The sequence below is a fragment of the Xenopus tropicalis genome, chromosome 4 (assembly GCF_000004195.4).
Source record: "Xenopus tropicalis strain Nigerian chromosome 4, UCB_Xtro_10.0, whole genome shotgun sequence".
NCBI lineage: Eukaryota > Metazoa > Chordata > Amphibia > Anura > Pipidae > Xenopus > Xenopus tropicalis.
This window is the reverse complement of record NC_030680.2, coordinates 152,872,850-152,894,662: the sequence shown is the minus strand read 5'-3', so window position 1 is coordinate 152,894,662 and position 21,813 is coordinate 152,872,850. Positions and strand designations below refer to the sequence as shown.

The 21,813-nt window shown below is 45.9% G+C and overlaps 1 protein-coding gene across 1 annotated transcript in view; it reads right to left on the bottom strand.

Moving 5' to 3' along the window:
• Positions 1–4,725: 4,725 nt before the first annotated feature.
• The window catches only part of LOC100127682 (uncharacterized loc100127682), a gene marked incomplete at its 3' end in the record, with an annotated part of 86,348 nt that continues 69,260 nt past the window's right edge, over positions 4,726–21,813 (bottom strand). Inside the window, 9 exon segments of the mRNA NM_001113022.1 lie at positions 4,726–5,541; positions 7,182–7,349; positions 8,180–8,280; positions 10,384–10,486; positions 11,710–11,841; positions 15,342–15,454; positions 16,138–16,262; positions 20,975–21,078; positions 21,164–21,298. Of these exon segments, the coding sequence (NP_001106493.1) occupies positions 5,437–5,541; positions 7,182–7,349; positions 8,180–8,280; positions 10,384–10,486; positions 11,710–11,841; positions 15,342–15,454; positions 16,138–16,262; positions 20,975–21,078; positions 21,164–21,298 (1,086 nt within the window).

Below are 21,813 nucleotides of genomic sequence, written 5' to 3'. Positions count from 1 at the left end.
ATAGAAATCATTTATTGAGATTGGGGGAAATGTACTGAATCTGAAATAGAAATCATTTATTGAGATTGGGGGAAATGTACTGAATCTGAAATAGAAATCATTTATTGAGATTCATTGGGGGAAATGTACAGAATCTGAAATAGAAATCATTTATTGAGATTGGGGGAAATGTACTGAATCTGAAATAGAAATCATTTATTGAGATTGGGGGAAATGTACTGAATCTGAAATAGAAATCATTTATTGAGATTGGGGGAAATGTACTGAATCTGAAATATAAATTATTTATTGGATTGGGGGAAATGTACAGAATCTGAAATAGAAATCATTTATTGGGATTCATTGGGGGAAATGTACTGAATCTGAAATAGAAATCATTTATTGAGATTGGGGGAAATGTACAGAATCTGAAATAGAAATCATTCATTGAGATTGGGGGAAATGTACAGAATCTGAAATAGAAATCATTTATTGAGATTCATTGGGGGAAATGTACTGAATCTGAAATAGAAATCATTTATTGAGATTGGGGGAAATGTACTGAATCTGAAATAGAAATCATTCATTGAGATTGGGGGAAATGTACTGAATCTGAAATAGAAATCATTTATTGAGATTGGGGGAAATGTACTGAATCTGAAATAGAAATCATTTATTGAGATTCATTGGGGGAAATGTACAGAATCTGAAATAGAAATCATTTATTGAGATTGGGGGAAATGTACTGAATCTGAAATAGAAATCATTTATTGAGATTGGGGGAAATGTACTGAATCTGAAATAGAAATCATTTATTGAGATTCATTGGGGGAAATGTACAGAATCTGAAATAGAAATCATTTATTGAGATTGGGGGAAATGTACTGAATCTGAAATAGAAATCATTTATTGAGATTGGGGGAAATGTACTGAATCTGAAATAGAAATCATTTATTGAGATTGGGGGAAATGTACAGAATCTGAAATAGAAATCATTTATTGGGATTCATTGGGGGAAATGTACTGAATCTGAAATAGAAATCATTTATTGAGATTCATTGGGGGAAATGTACTGAATCTGAAATAGAAATCATTTATTGGGATTCATTGGGGGAAATGTACTGAATCTGAAATAGAAATCATTTATTGGGATTGAGGGAAATGTACAGAATCTGAAATAGAAATCATTTATTGAGATTGGGGGAAATGTACTGAATCTGAAATAGAAATCATTTATTGAGATTGAGGGAAATGTACAGAATCTGAAATAGAAATCATTTATTGAGATTGGGGGAAATGTACTGAATCTGAAATAGAAATCATTTATTGAGATTGGGGGAAATGTACTGAATCTGAAATAGAAATCATTTATTGAGATTGGGGGAAATGTACTGAATCTGAAATAGAAATCATTTATTGAGATTGGGGGAAATGTACTGAATCTGAAATAGAAATCATTTATTGGGATTGGGGGAAATGTACTGAATCTGAAATAGAAATCATTTATTGAGATTGGGGGAAATGTACTGAATCTGAAATAGAAATCATTTATTGAGATTGGGGGAAATGTACTGAATCTGAAATAGAAATCATTTATTGAGATTGGGGGAAATGTACTGAATCTGAAATAGAAATCATTTATTGAGATTGGGGGAAATGTACTGAATCTGAAATAGAAATCATTTATTGGGATTGGGGGAAATGTACTGAATCTGAAATAGAAATCATTTATTGAGATTGGGGATTGGTTACAGTTTGGAAAGGATGGGGGGGGGGGTTAAAGGGGAAGTTCACCTTTGAGATAACATTTAGTATGATGTAGAGAGTAATTATTTTTTTAACTATTTCACTTTTTGTTCAGCAGCTCTCCCATTTGGAATATCAGCAGTTATCTAGTTGCTAGGGTTCTAATTTTCTTAGCAACTAGAGATTGTTTAATAAAAATAGAAAAAATAAGCAATAAAAAGTAACAATAACAATAAAACTGGAACCTGAAAGAACAACAGGTTTTGGCTGCCGGGGTCAGTGACCCCCATTTGACAGGTGCAAAGAGTCTTTAGAAGAAGGCAAATAGTTAAAAAAAAAACTATAAGAAATAAATAATGAAGACCAATTGAAACATTGCTTAGAATTGCTCATTCTATAACCTACTAAAAGTTAACATAAAGGGTCTAGTGTGGTCATTTATGTCAATGTTTTGATTAGTGTTTATGTTTAATTAAATGCATTTTATCTGAGAATCTGGGGATTCTATGAATTTGTATTATATATAGTTTTATATATGCCCCAGCGTTCATTTAAAGGCATACTAACACGGGGAAACTTGTTACAAACCCATCAGTTAATAGAACTTCCCCAGCAGAATCCTGCATTGTAATCTGTTTTTCCCATGGGGCTAGCCATATTCTTCATTTCCCAGGGTGCCACAGTCATGTGACCTGTGCTCTGATAAACTTCACTCACACTTTACTGCTGCGCTGCAAGTTGGAGTGATATCCCCCCCCTCACCCCCAGCAGCCAATCAGCAGAACAATGGGAAGGGAGCAAGATAGCAGCTCCCAGTAGGTATCAGAATAGCACTCAATAGTAAGAAATCCAAGTCCGGCTTGGGACTCCTCCAGTTACATGGGAGTAGGAGAAACAATAGGTTAGCTGAAAGCAGTTCTAATGTGTAGCGCTGGCTGAAAGCTCAGACTCAGGCACACTTTACTGCTGCGCTGCAAGTTGGAGTGATATCCCCCCCCCCTCACCCCCAGCAGCCGATCAGCAGAACAATGGGAAGGGAGCAAGATAGCAGCTCCCAGTAGGTATCAGAATAGCACTCAATAGTAAGAAACCCAAGTCCGGCTTGGGACTCCTCCAGTTACATGGGAGTAGGAGAAACAATAGTAAGAAACCCAAGTCCCACACAGTGTTTGATAGCGTATTTATTGGATTTCTTTGTTTCGGAACATACATGACAATCGTGCTTTGATCACCGCTTGACACAAGTAAAAGACATTTAAAATGCATCTTATAAATATATTACATTTGGTCCATAGAACAGGTTGCAAGTTCCTAAAGATAAAGAATACTGTATATATATATCTTTAAACAGGCTCTGTGTATATATATATATAGTCTGACTATGCATATGTTACATTAGATATATATTATATATATTTGCGTCTTGACAATGAGAGTTTATTGCAGGGAAGCTTATTCCATCATAGCGTTGGGGTTTCTCAGGGTCGGTACAACAGAAACTTACAGTTCTACACAATCCAAACACATTGGGTCCTACGACACGATTATTTTTTTGCTTAATAATGTGATTTTTCTTCCTACAAAGCGAATCTTCCGGGCGAGATCGCTGCGTACAGACATTTATATGGCGATTCTCAGAACGAAGGACGACAGAAAGGGAAACAGTTGGAACAAATGTCCTTTTTTTAAAAAAATGAACCAATACTGAGGGTTTAAATGGAAATATACCTTATTTATAACCAGGGTATATTCTAAACATGGAAACATAGCTTAGTGTAGGCCATAAACTCTATACATGAACTGGAGCTGCCATATTGTTTTCCCAGGCAAAAATCTGTAGAACAAGACTAAACCCTCGACACCTGGTGGTCAGAATAGGTACTGCCTAATAATGATTTGGGGGAGCCAACGTCCATACAAATATACAGAAAAGGAATGTTCTGGGCACACAATAAGCTGTACCCCCATACTGTACTGTCTAAGGGAAACTCTATGGCACCTCCTACCCATATGTATAAATACAAATATACAGAAAAGGAATGTTCTGGGCACACAATAAACTGTACCCCCATACTGTACTGTCTAAGGGAAACACTATGGCACCCCCTACCCATATGTATAAATACAAATATACAGAGAGGGAATGTTCTGGGCACACAATAAGCTCCACCCCCATACTGTACTGTCTAAGGGAAACACTATGGCACCCCCTACCCATATGTATAAATACAAATATACAGAGAAGGAATGTTCTGGGCACACAATAAGCTGTACCCCCATACTGTACTGTCTAAGGGAAACACTATGGCACCTCCTACCCATATGTATAAATACAAATATACAGAGAGGGAATGCTCTGGGCACACAATAAGCTCCACCCCCATACTGTACTGTCTAAGGGAAACAATATGGCGGCCAGTGTAGTCCATAAAAGTCTAGTCCTTGTTACATTTGGAACTCGATATCGGTGAATACTTTACACTGAATATGAGACAGGATTTACCAGACGATACAAAGTCAGTTTGAAACATCTGTATATATTTTTGTGGACATTCTGAGAATATTACTTTATTGCAAGAACATTTATCTCTTTTACTCTTTGGACAAACAAATGGACGGACAATAAAACCCAACATTCACGTTTACACGAGAGTTCTACTTTAATTACAGATTCGCACCGTTTGCTAAGAAACATGCAACTTGTGCCGCCGTCTCACAGTTATTTCTATGTTACAGTTAACCCACTCCTGCTCTTACTCCTGCTCTTGCTCGACTACAGCTCCCAGTATTTCCACATTGCTTTGTTTGGTGGAGAATGCGGGCAGTTGTAGCTCAGCCATAACAGCACAACGGCAGCTGGAGATTCCTGCGCTGTGCTACTTACTGTTCCTATCGCTGCTCGTTTGGCCGTTGCTGATGCAGTTTCACCCAGTTTCCTAATTTATCTTTATAATAAGCCCAAAATATGACCCTTTGCTTAATATGGGCACCTCTTCTATTGGGGGGGGGGTCGATATGTGGCATAAAGTCCTGCGTGTAACAACCAATTCATAAAGGTTTTAATGCCCTTTTCATTCACAAACAATGCGCTGACTTTCAAAAACGATAACGATTATTTTTTTTGCGTAAATACGATCGGCGACAAGCAAAGGATTCTGGGATCTTTTGATCTACTTTGTAACAGTCGACCGTTTGTGCTTCCGTAGTTCATAACGAACGAGATCTATTTCTATTTCAAGAAAACAAAACTTAAAAAAAATCTCCGTAAAATGTGCTTTTGGTCGATATACGAGATAAATGTATTTTTGCTATAATATCTTTTATATATATATATATATATTTTTGAAATCACTGGTACAAATATGGACTAAAAACAAGGTTCTAGCTATGTTGCTGGGGGCCGGTTACGCGGATACGAATGGGACAAACTCACATGTTCATGCCAAGGGACGGAGGAGAAACTCCGGCAGAAAAGATACAAACGCTAACAGTCTAACCCGGCCGATGCCGTTCGGTCATGTGACCCACAAAAATATTACGAAAATAACCCAAGATATTTTTTCTTTGTGCTCTTTGTTGCGGATGGTCCCCTTTTTGCCACTGGAGGTAGGTAAATTCTTTGTTCCAGATGTAAAAATTTGTGGTCGTTAACCGACCGTTTTTCGATTTCAGGAATATCTTCTCGACTGCATCACGGGAACGGAAACCTGGTTATATATAAGCTTCCTTGTTGGCGGAGTTGCTCTGGGACAGTTGTTCCGGCCCGTTTTCAGAGCGGACCACTTCCTCCGTTGGTTGTATCATGACTTGCAGGCGCTAGAGACAAGAGAATATTCATTTTTAAAACATTTCGGCAGCTCTCCAGTCTGGAATTATAGGTTATAGGTGCAGGAGGGAGTTATAAGTACAGGGCAGGGCTATAGGTGCAGGGGGAGCTATAGGTGCAGGTGCGGGCTATAGGTGCAGGAGGGGCTATAGGTTCAGGAGGGGCTATAGGTGCAGGAGGGGCCATGGGTGCAGGGGGTGCTATAGGTGCAGGAGGGGCTATAGGTGCAGGGGGTGCTATAGGTGCAGGAGGGCTATAGGTGCAGGAGGGAGTTATAAGTACAGGGCAGGGCTATAGGTGCAGGGGGAGTTATAGGTGCAGGCTATAGGTGCAGGAGGGGCTATAGGTTCAGGAGGGGCTATAGGTGCAGGAGGGGCCATGGGTGCAGGGGGTGCTATAGGTGCAGGAGGGGCTATAGGTGCAGGGGGTGCTATAGGTGCAGGAGGGCTATAGGTGCAGGAGGGGCTATAGGTGCAGGGGGTGCTATAGGTGCAGGAGGGGTTATAGGTGCGTGGTCCCAAAAAGTAGCAAAAACATTGAGTTTCTCAGCAATATGAACCCATAATACAGGCACGTAGCACAACCTCATCAGAATCCATCAGTTTATGCCCCATTGTGCCGTCGCCCACTCAGGTACCCATTGTGCCCTCACTCACATACCCATTGTGCCCTCACTCACATACCCATTGTGCCCTCACTCACATACCCATTGTGCCCTCACCCACTCAGATACCCATTGTGCCCTCACTCAATCAGATACCCATTGTGCCGTCACTCACTTACATACCCATTGTGCCCTCACTCACTCACATACCCATTGTGCCCTCACCCACTCAGATACCCATTGTGCCCTCACTCAATCAGATACCCATTGTGCCCTCACTCACTCACATACCCATTGTGCCCTCACTCACATACCCATTGTGCCCTCACTCACTCACATACCCATTGTGCCCTCACCCACTCAGATACCCATTGTGCCCTCACTCAATCAGATACCCATTGTGCCGTCACTCACTTACATACCCATTGTGCCCTCACTCACTCACATACCCATTGTGCCCTCACCCACTCAGATACCCATTGTGCCCTCACTCAATCAGATACCCATTGTGCCCTCACTCACTCACATACCCATTGTGCCCTCACTTACATACCCATTGTGCCCTCACTCACTCACATACACATTGTGCCCTCACCCACTCAGATACCCATTGTGCCCTCACCCACTCAGATACCCATTGTGCCCTCACTCAATCAGATACCCATTGTGCCCTCACTCACTCAGATACCCATTGTGCCCTCACTCAGATACCCATTGTGCCCTCACTCACATACCCATTGTGCCCTCACTCACATACCCATTGTGCCCTCACTCACTCACATACCCATTGTGCCCTCACTCACATACCCATTGTGCCCTCACTCACATACCCATTGTGCCCTCACCCACTCAGATACCCATTGTGCCCTCACCCACTCAGATACCCATTGTGCCCTCACTCAATCAGATACCCATTGTGCCCTCACTCACTCAGATACCCATTGTGCCCTCACTCACATACCCATTGTGCCCTCACTCACTCACATACCCATTGTGCCCTCACTCGGCTGGAATATTGGCACCCACCTGTTTCAATGATCCTTTCAGAGACAGGAACAGATACACCATGTAACCGGGAATTAGCACCATTGACGACAAAGCCATGAACCAGCCGACTCCCTGCCCCCAGGAGGGAAAGACGTAGCTGCCCATAGTGAGGGGGGTCATCTGTACGGCGCTGAACAGGAACACTCCCTGCAGGAGAACGAGGGGAAATTGTAATCAAGGCGACTAATCGTTTGCTCATTAATAAACCACAGATTCTGCTCAGCACTCGGGTTTTCTCTCCAGGGAAAGTGTTCAGTCGGGAATTTAGTGTGATGGGAAATTATGTTCACTCCACCTTTAACTCACGAGCCCCCAAATGTCAGTATCAACTACCGTCTTGTATTAAAGGGGAACTAAACCCCCAAACAGTGTCGGTCCCTATACAAATATATTGTATAAACATCTCATGTAAAACCTGGCTCCATCTAAATAAACCATTTCCATATAAATATACTTATTTAGCAGTATGTGCCATTGGGTAATCCTAAATAGGAAACTGCCACTTTAAGTACTAAGCCCCGCCCCCTGGGATCATAGGAGTCACAGTGCACACAAACAAGCCAAGGCACACATACATGCTAGGCCCCATCAGCCAATGAATGGGCAGAGTTCTGCCTTTTGCTCCCACACTACTTCCTGTTACAGTTAGAGCTGCATCACTTCCTGTCAGCTGATCTCTGAGGGAGCACACAGCCCATCACTTCCTGTCAGCTGATCCCTGAGGGAGCACACAGCCCATCACTAAATAGCGGCTCAAGGGAAAGGATGTAAAAGGGCAATATTTACTGATATATATATTCCAGTTTGTAACTTAACATAATATAAACTGTGTGTTGGTTACGTATTCATTCTGGGGGTGTAGTTTCCCTTTAATTGCTGGGGGCGGAACAGAGAGGCGCCAGAGCTATTGTTCCAGTAACTAAAGGGCAAATCCATGGATCCATTTGGTATTTGAACGTAATTTCCGATATACTTACTGCCACGATGATGGGGGTGAAAAAAGACCAACAGAGTTTCCACCAGATACAGGGCCTGTAGCCGACCATTTCCTCAATGTTATCGTAGAATCTGTTGACGCCTGAAATATAAATAGAATAACGGGAGTCACATGATACTACAGGCCCCCGAGATACTCGCGACTCAGTAACTACAGGCCCCCGAGATACTCGCGACTCAGTAACTACAGGCCCCCGAGATACTCGCGACTCAGTAACTACAGGCCCCCGAGATACTCGCGACTCAGTAACTACAGGCCCCGAGATACTCGCGACTCAGTAACTACAGGCCCCCGAGATACTCGGCCCCCGAGATACTCGCGACTCAGTAACTACAGGCCCCCGAGATACTCGCGACTCAGTAACTACAGGCCCCCGAGATACTCGCGACTCAGTAACTACAGGCCCCCGAGATACTCGCGACTCAGTAACTACAGGCCCCCGAGATACTCGCGACTCAGTAACTACAGGCCCCCGAGATACTCGCGACTCAGTAACTACAGGCCCCCGAGATACTCGCGACTCAGTAACTACAGGCCCCCCGAGATACTCGCGACTCAGTAACTACAGGCCCCCGAGATACTCGCGACTCAGTAACTACAGGCCCCCGAGATACTCGCGACTCAGTAACTACAGGCCCCCGAGATACTCGCGACTCAGTAACTACAGGCCCCCGAGATACTCGCGACTCAGTAACTACAGGCCCCCGAGATACTCGCGACTCAGTAACTACAGGCCCCCGAGATACTCGCGACTCAGTAACTACAGGCCCCCGAGATACTCGCGACTCAGTAACTACAGGCCCCCGAGATACTCGCGACTCAGTAACTACAGGCCCCCGAGATACTCGCGACTCAGTAACTACAGGCCCCCGAGATACTCGCGACTCAGTAACTACAGGCCCGATACCCGACCGTACTACAGGCCCCCGAGATACTCGCGACTCAGTAACTACAGGCCCCCGAGATACTCGCGACTCAGTAACTACAGGCCCCCGAGATACTCGCGACTCAGTAACTACAGGCCCCCGAGATACTCGCGACTCAGTAACTACAGGCCCCGAGATACTCGCGACTCAGTAACTACAGGCCCCCGAGATACTCGCGACTCAGTAACTACAGGCCCCCGAGATACTCGCGACTCAGTAACTACAGGCCCCCGAGATACTCGCGACTCAGTAACTACAGGCCCCCGAGATACTCGCGACTCAGTAACTACAGGCCCCCGAGATACTCGCGACTCAGTAACTACAGGCCCCCGAGATACTCGCGACTCAGTAACTACAGGCCCCCGAGATACTCGCGACTCAGTAACTACAGGCCCCCGAGATACTCGCGACTCAGTAACTACAGGCCCCGAGATACTCGCGACTCAGTAACTACAGGCCCCCGAGATACTCGCGACTCAGTAACTACAGGCCCCCGAGATACTCGCGACTCAGTAACTACAGGCCCCCGAGATACTCGCGACTCAGTAACTACAGGCCCCCGAGATACTCGCGACTCAGTAACTACAGGCCCCCGAGATACTCGCGACTCAGTAACTACAGGCCCCCGAGATACTCGCGACTCAGTAACTACAGGCCCCCGAGATACTCGCGACTCAGTAACTACAGGCCCCCGAGATACTCGCGACTCAGTAACTACAGGCCCCCGAGATACTCGCGACTCAGTAACTACAGGCCCCCGAGATACTCGCGACTCAGTAACTACAGGCCCCGCCCCCGAGATACTCGCAACTCAGTAACTACAGGCCCCGCCCCCGAGATACTCGCGACTCAGTAACTACAGGCCCCGCCCCCGAGATACTCGCGACTCAGTAACTACAGGCCCCCGAGATACTCGCGACTCAGTAACTACAGGCCCCCGAGATATTCGCGACTCAGTAACTACAGGCCCCTGAGATACTCGCGACTCAGTAACTACAGGCCCCTGAGATACTCGCGACTCAGTAACTACAGGCCCCCGAGATACTCACGACTCAGTAACTACAGGCCCCCGAGATACTCGCGACTCAGTAACTACAGGCCCCTGAGATACTCGCGACTCAGTAACTACAGGCCCCCGAGATACTCGCGACTCAGTAACTACAGGCCCCTGAGATACTCGCGACTCAGTAATTCAGTTATTTCTTTCCGCTGTGTTTCTATGGGACGTTCAGCCCTTGGATACGACACTTGGACTCACCATAACACCAAGAGATGGAGATGCACTCAAAGAAGACCAGGAACAAGAGGCTCATCCCACTGGCCGAGTAGTAGTCGAACAGCTTGAATACATAAATTCCGCCCTACATGGACACAGAGACTCAAGTCAGACTGACAGACGGGGTAAAGGAAGAATAAAGAAAGTTGTGCAGAAGAACCAATGGGTCGGTCCATATGGTGCGGCCTATAAAGTGCCAGACAGTGGCCCCGAGGGGGGGGGGGACTCACATTGGTGATAAACAATAGACATAGAACAGAGAGTATAAAATGGTGTTTATTTATTTGGGGCAAAGAGAAATTCAGGGTTTTGGCACCAATGGGGTATTGTCCAACCTACCCTTCAACAATTACCCCAAACCGCAATCAGTAGTAACAGTGCTTATTCTCATACATATTCCGCTCAACCCACGGGCTCAGCTATTGGTCCTGTCTGTAACAATACCAGTTAGGGTTTCTGCAAGACCAGTGCCCCCGGCTATATCCTTAGCAACACGACCTCCTGTAGGACTCATGGGAGCTTTGGAACTCACACCTGATTGGCGGGGATGTCACTCTTACATGTTGCACCTACACACGCTATTGGCTCCACCAAATTACTCTCACACCAATGCTATTTGAGGCCAAAAACATCAGTGTGCAGGGAATAGTGTCATTCTATCCAGTGCCATTCTACCCAGTGCCATTCTACCCAGTGCCATTCTACCCAGTGCCATTCTACCCAGTGCCATTCTACCCAGTGCCATTCTATCCAGTGCCATTCTATCCAGTGCCATTCTATCCAGTGCCATTCTATCCAGTGCCATTCTATCTAGTGCCATTCTATCCAGTGCCATTCTACCCAGTGCCATTCTATCCTGTGCCATTCTACCCAGTGCCATTCTATGCAGTGCCATTCTATCTAGTGCCATTCTATCCAGTGCCATTCTACCCAGTGCCATTCTACCCAGTGCCATTCTATCCAGTGCCATTCTACCCAGTGCCATTCTATCCAGTGCCATTCTACCCAGTGCCATTCTACCCAGTGCCATTCTACCCAGTGCCATTCTACCCAGTGCCATTCTATCCAGTGCCATTCTATCCAGTGCCATTCTATCTAGTGCCATTCTATCCAGTGCCATTCTATCCAATGCCATTCTATCCAGTGCCATTCTATCTAGTGCCATTCTATCCAGTGCCATTCTATCCAATGCCATTCTATCCAGTGCCATTCTATCCATATTGATTGAAGTTCTGTAAATAACTATATGGGTACAGGCCAATCACTGCCGGGTGTGTGAGGATTTGCGGTTGGTTAGGCTCCACCTACCTGGGTAATGTTGGACAGTCCCACTAAGTAGGAAACAACGCAAACGACTGCAATAAAAATCTCTCTCCGTGTGCGCAACAACTTCGGAAATTCGTCTACCAGAGCGGTGATAAATCCTTCCACTGTGCAGAACTGCAAGAAAAGATGGGAAATTTGATAATGGATCAACATGGGGTTCCTGAGAATGGGAGTGATTTTTTGCAAGATTTACTATGGGTCCAAATGGCTAAAAATCTGAAATCGCCAATTCCCCGGGTTAAACTCGCTGAGTTCCTGTAGAAGCCGATGGCAGAGGCCCCTCCCCTTTCCCTGATGATGCTTCTTTGTCTCGAAACTTTTGGATTTTTGACGCTGGTTATTTGTACGACAATTTGATAAAGTCGAGGTTTTGGTGCAACAACTCGAAAAATTGCAGTTTTTGCAGCGACAATAAAGTTACAATTTTTCTCACAGGGACTTTTTATATCGGATTTAAATGTCAGACATTCGTCAAACACTGACATTAGTCAAATTTTAAAAATAAAAACATTTTTAGTTTTAGTAAATTTGCCTATAGGGGGCCATTTACTAACTGTCAGATTTTTTTTTTAATTCTGATTTTTAGTGCTAGAAGTCTAAAAAAAAGTTGGAAAAAAAGTTTCTTTTTTTGAGATTTACTATGCATTTTAATGACTAAAAATCTGAATCTGACAGTTTGTCAGCTAAAACTTGCTGTGAACATGTAGAAGTCAATGGCAAATATCCCCCCCCCCCGCAGGTTCCTTCTTTCCTTCTAAACTTTAGGGGTTTTTGGATTTTTGACTCTGGTTTTTGTGCGACAATTCGAGAACGTTGCGGTTTCCGGGAGTCTGGGAGGGAGTCTGGGGAGGAGTCTGGGGGGAGTCTGGGGAGGAGTCTGGGGGGGAGTCTGGGAGGGAGCCTGGGGAGGAGTCTGGGGGGGAGTCTGGGAGGGAGTCTGGGGAGGAGTCTGGGGAGGAGTCTGGGGGGGAGTCTGGGGAGGAGTCTGGGGGGGAGTCTGAGAGGGAGCCTGGGGAGGAGTCTGGGGGGGAGTCTGGGAGGGAGTCTGGGAGGGAGTCTGGGGAGGAGTCTGGGGGGGAGTCTGGGGAGGAGTCTGCGGGGGAGTCTGGGGGGGAGTCTGGGGAGGAGTCTGGGGAGGAGTCTGGGAAGGAGTCTGGGAGGAGTCTGGGGGGAGTCTGGGGAGGAGTCTGCGGGGGAGTCTGGGGGGGAGTCTGGGGGGAGTCTGGGGGGGAGTCTGGGAGGGAGTCTGGGGGGGAGTCTGGGGAGGGAGTCTGGGGAGGAGTCTGCGGGGGCGTCTGGGGGGGAGTCTGGGGAGGGAGTCTGGGGAGGAGTCTGCGGGGGAGTCTGGGGGGGAGTCTGGGAGGGAGTCTGGGGGGGAGTCTGGGGGGGAGTCTGGGAGGGGGTCTGGGGGGGAGTCTGGGGAGGAGTCTGGGGGGGAGTCTGGGAAGGAGTCTGGGGGGGAGTCTGGGGAGGGAGTCTGGGGGGGAGTCTGGGGAGGGAGTCTGGGGGGGAGTCTGGGGAGGAGTCTGTGGGGGAGTCTGGGGGGGAGTCTGGGAGGGAGTCTGGGGGGGAGTCTGGGAGGGAGTCTGGGAGGGAGTCTGGGGGTGAGTCTAAGATGGAGTCTGGGGAGGAGTCTGGTGGGGGAGTCTGGGAGGGAGTCTAGGGGGGAGTCTGGGGGGGAGTCTGGGAGGGAGTCTGGGGGGGAGTCTGGGGGGGAGTCTGGGGGGAGTCTGGGGGGGGGAGTCTGGGGGGGAGTCTGGGGGGGAGTCGGGGGGGAGTCTGGGAGGGAGTCTGGGGGGGAGTCTGGGGGGGAGTCTGGGAGGGAGTCTGGGGGAGTCTGGGGGGGAGTCTGGGGGGGAGTCTGGGGGGAGTCTGGGGGGAGTCTGGGGAGTCTGGGGGGGAGTCTGGGGAGGAGTCTGGGGAGTCTGGGGGGAGTCTGGGAGGGAGTCGGGGAGTCTGGGGGAGTGGGGGAGTCTGGGAGGGAGTCTGGGGAGTCTGGGGGGAGTCTGGGGGGGGGTCTGGGAGGGAGTCGGGGGAGTCTGGGAGGGAGTCTGGGGGGGAGTCTGGGGGGGAGTCTGGGAGGGAGTCGGGGGGGAGTCTGGGGGGAGTCTGGGAGGGAGTCTGGGGGAGTCTGGGGGGGAGTCGGGGGGGGGTCTGGGGGGGAGTCGGGGGGAGTCTGGGAGGGAGTCTGAGGGGAGTCTGGGGGGAGTCTGGGAGGGAGGGGGGAGTCTGGGAGGGAGTCTGGGGGGGAGTCTGGGGGGGGTTCTGGGAGGGAGTCTGGGGGGGAGTCTGGGGGAGTCTGGGAGGGAGTCTGGGGAGGAGTCTGGGGGGAGTCTGGGAGGGAGTCTGGGGGGAGTCTGGGGGGAGTCTGGGGGGAGAGTGGGGGGAGTCTGGGGGAGTCTGGGGGGGGGGAGTCTGGGAGGAGTCTGGGGGGAGTCTGGGAGGGAGTCTGGGGGGAGTCTGGGGGGAGTCTGGGGGGGAGCGCCATGGGCACCGACTGAACTACATTTCTACATTCACCCAATAACCTGTCATTTATGTGACAAATCGGCACAGTTTGCGCCCCTCGTGCTCAGCATCAACCCATTCATTCTCTTCCTTTCTGTCAGTTTATTATTTTCGCTTCTATTGTGATAAATAAATTCCCGATTTCCAAATATAATAAATCAGCTCAGTGGGAATCAGTAAGTGGAACGTGGAGCTGTGGGAGCGGCCGGGACTCGTGTAACTAAACAGATTCCACATTACAATCTCGGCCTCACACTTTACTAATTAATATTTTGCCAAAATGTACTTTTCCTGAATAATGTCAGTATCAGGGATCCGCCCGATCCGCTATTGTGGGAATCCGCTGAGTTCTGAACGGGAACGGGAATCATTTCATGGATTCGACTTTGGTTTGGCCAAACACTTGTTGGCGGATTTACCAAAACTCCATTTTTTTTATTTTCAAATTCAACTAAAATCATTTTTCTCAAATGTCTAATATTTACTAAAAAAAAAAGTCACAAGGAAAAGCGGCTGCGAGAAAAGTCGTAAAAAACTCAACTTTTTCAAAGAAAAAACTAATTTTGTAGAATTGTTGCAGCGAAAAACCAGATTTTATTGAATTGCCGTCGCAAAAACCCAGATCGATTTGTCACTGAAACAATTTGAAAAAGTCAAGTTTTTAGTAGGGATTTTCCGAACCCACTTTTTTGGTGGGATTCCGTGCATCCCTAGTTTTTAGACAAGAACCAGTGCAATTTGTAAAGTTTTCAGACAAAAGAACGATTTTCCAGGAAAGGGGAGGGGCCTCTGCCATTGGCTTCTACATGAACTCGGCGAGTTTAACCCGGGGAATTGTCGGATTGGGATTTTTAGCCAGTCTTTTTGAGCTAAAAATTCAATTCAAGCTGAAAAAAAATCGAAAAAAAAAGCCGAATCTTGGTTTCTCTAGAGAAACATAAAACCAAGTTTGTCTGTAGAATTTGGAAGAACAGTTTTGTACCAAAGACCAACCAATGGCCGGGGCGGAGCCTAAACGTTACATACGGGAATTCAACATTTGTTTGGACCAAATCACTGAAACTTTTTGAGAGTAAGAATTCCGAGAGAAGATTGTAGGGAATTACCTGACTGTCGATCCCGAGCATCAGCAACATGGAAAAGAAAAGCACCGCCCACAGCGGAGATATGGGGAGTTGTGTCACTGCTTCGGGATAGGCCAGAAACGCCAACCCAGGACCTGGGGAAGAATAGGAACGTTAGGGAAAATCCATCCGCCTTGCAGGGGTGTGGTCAGTTCTCATTGGTCTATAGCTGGATGATGTCATTGTCAGGCAGGTTACTGGGAACCATGAGCATTTTCTGTCTAAAATTTCATAATGTTGAGCTCTAACACCTCACTTTTTGTTTCACCAGTCATGGATGTGCGGCGAAATTCCACATTTTGCCATCTGAGAGTTTTTTCTCAAAACTGCGGCAAAAATAATTGCTGACCAATGACCAATGAGTTTGGAGTATAAAAAAGTTATTTGTTGAAATTCTGCATTTCGCAAAAAATTCACTGAGTGAGGAAAAAGTTGCGGTTGTGTATAAAAAAGGCATCAAAAACATCGTGTGATTTACGCATTTCACTAATTTTTTACCATTTTGTGAATTTTTAGCAGTTTCATTCATTTTTTGGCAAAGCAAAAAGGGGCAGATTCACTCATCGCTAATAGAATTAGAGTTGACATTTTGGCATCACTTTCCCCAGGTAAATTACCTTCCGTTTCCTTTCATGAAAAATTTGCGAAACTCGGCCACCGCGTGACTTTTTTGTCACACACTACTGTTTTTTAGAATTATGGTTGACATTTTGGCGTCACCTTCCCCGGGGCAATTACCTTCCCCTAAGGATAAAGCTCATTGGGCGCCCGTTGTTACCTGAGGCGGCCACTTGCTCTATTGGTCGCTTAGTCACATGGGCCATGAAGCCGACGATGGAGAAGATGACAAACCCAGCGAACATACTGGTACAGGAGTTGATGCAACAGACGATGATAGAATCCCTGGAAGAGATAGAGGGTTCAGATTAGGGCTCAGAGATGGATCTCGGGGGGGGGGGGGTATCAGGGTAATGGCGACTAACGGCTTCTGCAAGGGAGGTGGCACTTTGGTGACATGCGGGGAGAGACCAAGTGCCCTCAGGAGCTTGGGGTTTGTGCCATTGGGGTCAGTTACACAGTGACCAGGAGCTGACGCTCTAATTTCTATCCCAGTCCCCCAGTCGTACAGCGTGATAGGGAATTACCAAGCGCCAAACTGGAATCTGTCGATGGAACATGGCGCCCAACGCATCGCATCTGTCGCCTACTTTCCTTAAAGAGATACTGACACCAGGGATTAAACCTTATTTACATCATTACATTATAGTTTTGCCATAAATACCCCCATACGTTTACATTCACTATCTGATCCCCCATGTTCCTCTACCAGGGGGCGGCCATATTTGTGCAGCCATAGTCCGTTAGCATTAGGAGCTCTAACTGTCAGGCTGAGAAATTTGCCCTTTGAAGTCCCTAAACCCTAAGTCCCTGGGTTGGCAAAACAGTCAGGTTTAGGGACTTCAAAGGGCAAATTTACTAAAACTCCATCATTTCTCATTTTTGATATTTTCAAATTTAACTAAACTCGTTTCCCCAAATATTTAATATTTACTAAACAAAGTCTCCAGGAAAACGTGAATTTTTTTTAATTGTCACTGCAACGATTTGAAAAAGACGAGTTTTCAGACAAAACGCTGTGAAATCTCTGAGTTTTGAGACGAAAGAAAGACGTTGAAGGAAAGGGGAGGGGCCTCTGCCATCGGCTTCTACAGGAACTCGGCGAGTTTAACCCGGAGAATTGGGATTTTTAGCTGTTTAGACGCATAGTAAATCTCGGAAAAGTTGCAGTTTTTATTCTCTGTGGCTTTTATGAAAAAAATTTGAATCGCGTTTAAAATCACTGGTTAGTAAATGACCCCCCAAGTACCAATTATTTACAAAAGCAGCAAAAAAACGATTAATATGACCTATAGGGAACTTTTAGGGGCCCATTTACTAACCACTGGATTTTTTTTTTCTCAATTTGGAGCTAAAAGTTGCCGGAAAAAAAGTCACAATTTTTCCAAGATGCCTCGAAACTCATCTGAATCCAACAATGCGCAGATCCCTCCCCTTTCCATCAAATTCCTTCTTTTGTCTCAATACTTTATGGGCTTATTTATCAATTTTCAAGTTTGTACATAAAGTCTATTTTTTTTCATTTATTTATTAATAAGGAAAACTCGTTCGAATAACAAACTCTAATATCTCGAATTTACAAGCTCTAAAAACTCGAAAAACTTGAGTTCTACAACACGGCGTGACTTTGCCTATGGCAACGCCCATTGACTTCTATAGGAACTCGAAGTTTTCAGGTTTTTTGCACTTAATAAATACCAGACTTTCGAGTTTTCAAACTGTAACTCAACTTTATCAACTGTTGAGTTTGATTTTTTTTCTAAGGGGCTTGATTTTTGCTTAAAAAACTTGAATCGCCAAAAGAATCAAACTCAACCGCTGATAAATCAGGCCCCTTGGAGTTTCTGACGCTGGTTTTTGTGTAAAAAATGGGCCCTGTTGCATCAAAAAATACGCGGGTGACAAAAAAAATGCGTTACACGAAGTTTTCACCGTTTCACAAATTTTATGGCGAAATAGGACAGATTCGCTCATCACTAGTCGTAAAAGTCACGGTTTCAGAGCGGCAACTCGAAAAAGTTCTAGTTTTCTTGTGACTTGTTTTTCACAGACTTTGAAATGAGTTTAATTGAGTTTAAAAATGAAAGAAAAACGAGAAATGATCGAGTTTTAGTAAATATGCCCCATAACGTACATTCGTATTCTGAAGAGCAGTTTTTTAGCGTCAGTATCACTTTAAGAGCTATGAACTTCCTGGGGGCATGAATGACAAATGAGGATTTACGTGCAATTTCCGACTGTGTATTTGGCGCTTTGTAAATCCCGCCCCCCTTGTGACATCACTCATGCAGCAGCCATTGGGGCACATTCAGACGCCCCAGTAACAGGAAGCTGCTCCCCACTATGGCAACGCCTGCCCCCAAATCTCATAGGTTTGAGTCCAAGTCCAAATTGTGACCCCAGAACCAGTGTTTGTTCCGCAGCCATCCGAAAGCCATGCACAGTGAAGCCCCGCCTGTTTAAAGGGAATATTAACACTCCGAGTACCAGAGATAACATGAGGCAGATCCTGAACCTCATCCTCCCCCAACAAGGGAGGGTTTGAGAGGAAATCTGTCAAGAGAGGAATAAAGATGATCCAAAATGGCCTCCAGTTGTCCCCTTATAACCCCCCCGAAATGATAATTACCTACTAAAGGAGATGCCAAGATTCTCCAATCAACAATCCTTACTACGCTTAGGCAAAGTATTGGGGTTCTAGACAATTTTCTCATTGCTTTGAATTGAAATTAAATCTGTTTCCATTGCCTCTACCTTAGCAACCGGGCAGCTGCATTTTACGAACTTCAATTTTCAAGATCTTTCAATCAAAAAAAAAATCTGGAAAACTCCAATAAGAAATTTTGGCAGCTAAAACCCGGCGAGTAAATGGGAGGGGTAAAAGCTGTTTTATGAAAGGGTAACTGAGCCCTTTTCCATTCATTGAACAAGATCACATTTTTGAGATTCTGGTTAAAAAGAAACTTGAGTCGTAGAGAAAAATCAGTTCCGATTATCCGAGATTTCCGTCCAAGATTGAGTTTAGGAAAAGATTTACAAAAAAATACAAAAATGAGTAAATCAAACCCTAAAAATATTTTTTTTCCCATAGAAAAGAACAAAGAACCAGAGCCCCTCCCCCCCATTAGACTGAACAGAACTTTCACTTGGAGCAACGCGGGGGGGCGGGGGGGGATATTAATATTAATAATAATTATGAATATGTGGGTTTATTAACCAATTCTGAGCTGAGGAAGTGCAATAAATGTAAATCCAGAAGGTGATTAAACACAAGATCGGAACTGTTATTTCTGTAAATGGACTTCCCTGCCCCCCCCCCAGTCATAAACACAATGGTGTCTTCCACAGTCGCCATTAAACTTCCCTGTCAAAGAGCAGCCAATGGCAAACGGCGACGAAGCCAAAAGAACGAGAGAAAGAGTCAATTTTGCAAATTTGCCTAAATATTTTGTTGACCAGTTCCAAGTATAATTTAAAGGGGACCTGTCACTTTAAGAAATAATTCCAAATTGTTTCCTATTGTGTTTGTTAAGGAAAATAAACTTCACTGACACTGTATGAATTATATTAATCTTGTTTCCTTCCGTCTGGGAATTAACAATCACAGCCAACAGGCCGGCGCCATTTTGTAGGCACTGTTATTAAGGCGGAGCTTTGTGCCACCCCCCAAATCTTGTTAATGTGCCAGAATGGGGGGGCCTGATGCCCAAGGACTGGCTACACAATGAGATGGTGAGGGGGGAGGGGGGAATTGAGGAGGGCGGGGACATCTAGGAAGTGCATAGGGGCGGGGCAGGCAGTATATGATTGACAGCTGGGATTTTAAAATGCCTTTATAATGGGTTCGGATGTGTTAATATAAAAATGAATTTGGGTTTCACATTTCCTTTGAAAAGGACTTTTATTTTACAGCTTTTCATGTCTGGGTGACAGGTTCCCCTTTAAGGCCATGATTTATGGCTCTTACGTTCGTCTGCAGCCCGAGGTCTGTGTCAGTTTCATTAGGAAAAGTAAATAAGTAAATAAGTAAATAAGTAAATAAGTAAAAAGCAAATTACTTACAACCAGATCAGTCGTCACTCAGTAATGTCCAAACAGTGATTGGTGCGGCCATTAAAGGGCAAGTTCACCTTTGGATTAACTTGTAGTATTATGTAGACTGAGAGTCATATTCTGACACAGTTTGCAATTGGTCTTCATTTTTTTTTTTCATTATTTCACTCTTTGTTCAGCAGCTCTCCAGTTCGGAATTTCAGCAGCTATCTGGTTGCTAGGGTCCAATGACCTTAGTTACCAGGGAGTGGTTTCAATGAGAGGCTGATATATGAATAGGGGAGGGGCTGAATAGAAAGATAAGGAATAAAAAATAACAATAAAACTGGGGCCTCAGAGAGCAATAGGGTTTGGCTGCCGGGGTCAGTGACCCCCATTTGAAAGCTGCAAAGAGTCAGAAGAAGAAGGGAAATAATTCAAAAACTATAATAAATAAATAATGAAGACCAATTGAAAACTTGCTTAGAATTGCCTATTCTATAACATAGTAAAAGCCAATGTTACTAATTATACCGGGTAAAGACTGTGGATCAGACCAGGGTCGGACTGGGGGGTGCAGGGCCCACCGAGGCTCCCACCCCAGGGGCCCTGCAGGTGCCCCCGCCGGCCCCATCCTCTAAACCCCCCCCCCCCACCCTGGAGAGTCAGGGGAGGAGCGGTCGGGTAGTGGGAGCGCCAGCATGGGTCGGACTGGGCTGTCGGGCCCTCTGGGATTTTTCCCGGTATCCCAGCGACCCAGTCCGACCCTAGATCAGACAGTGACAGAAAGAAAAAGTGGCTTTTAACTGTCCGACCAATCAGTGGATATCACTGAGCAGCCAATAGGAAACCTGGGCCTGGGCAGCACCCTATAAACCCAAGGGGCAGAGTGTGAGTACTTATATTAGTGTTTATATCGGGGTGACTGCTCCCCCATATCCTCATATTGGGAATAATAAACTTACCTGTATACGTTGTTATGGAAGCGATTGTAACTTCCCAGGGCGATGAGGGAGCCGAGCCCCAGGCCGTACGAGAAGAAGATCTGAGTCGCCGCGTCCAACCAGACCTGCGCCAAACGGAACATACGGTCGCATTTATACGTCGCATTACTGATATATACAATATATAAATGGCTGCCGTCGGTACGTTACCTCGGAGTCGGAGAGTTTGCTGAATTTGGGGGTTATGTAGAACAGAATCCCATCCAGGGCCCCCGGCAGGGTCACCCCCCTGAAGAACAGGATGACCAGCATGATGTAGGGGTAGGTCGCTGAGAAGTACACCACCTGGGGGGAAATAAATAGTCATGGGAAGAGCGGGGGCCCTCGGTGCTGATACAGCTGGGAGCGTGGGGCTGGGAAAGGAAATACTATTGGCCTGGGGGCGTGAGGGGCAAATCACTGGGATGGAATTCTTTCCCTTTATTCACATGTTATTATTACATTTATTGTCCCCCCCCCCCCAGCCATCAAACAACTGACTGTGAGACCAACTGCAGGGACAGAGCGTCGCTCCGATCACTCCGGGGAGCGTCCCGGCCACCGAGGCCATTTGCAAGTATTTATTTATACGTTATTTATTTATTATAACTATTTGTAAAATGTTGGGGCAGATTTATCAGAATGTGAGTTTAGCGCTTAATAAATAAAAACTCCCCCACGTTCTATTCATTCCTATGGGAAGTGTTACAGTTCATCATTTGCTAAACAGGCTTCTAAAGATCCCATAGGAATGAATGGAACGTGGGTGACGAGGCCTCGTGCTTTTATACAGGTCATGGAACTCCGAGGTGACTTCTAAT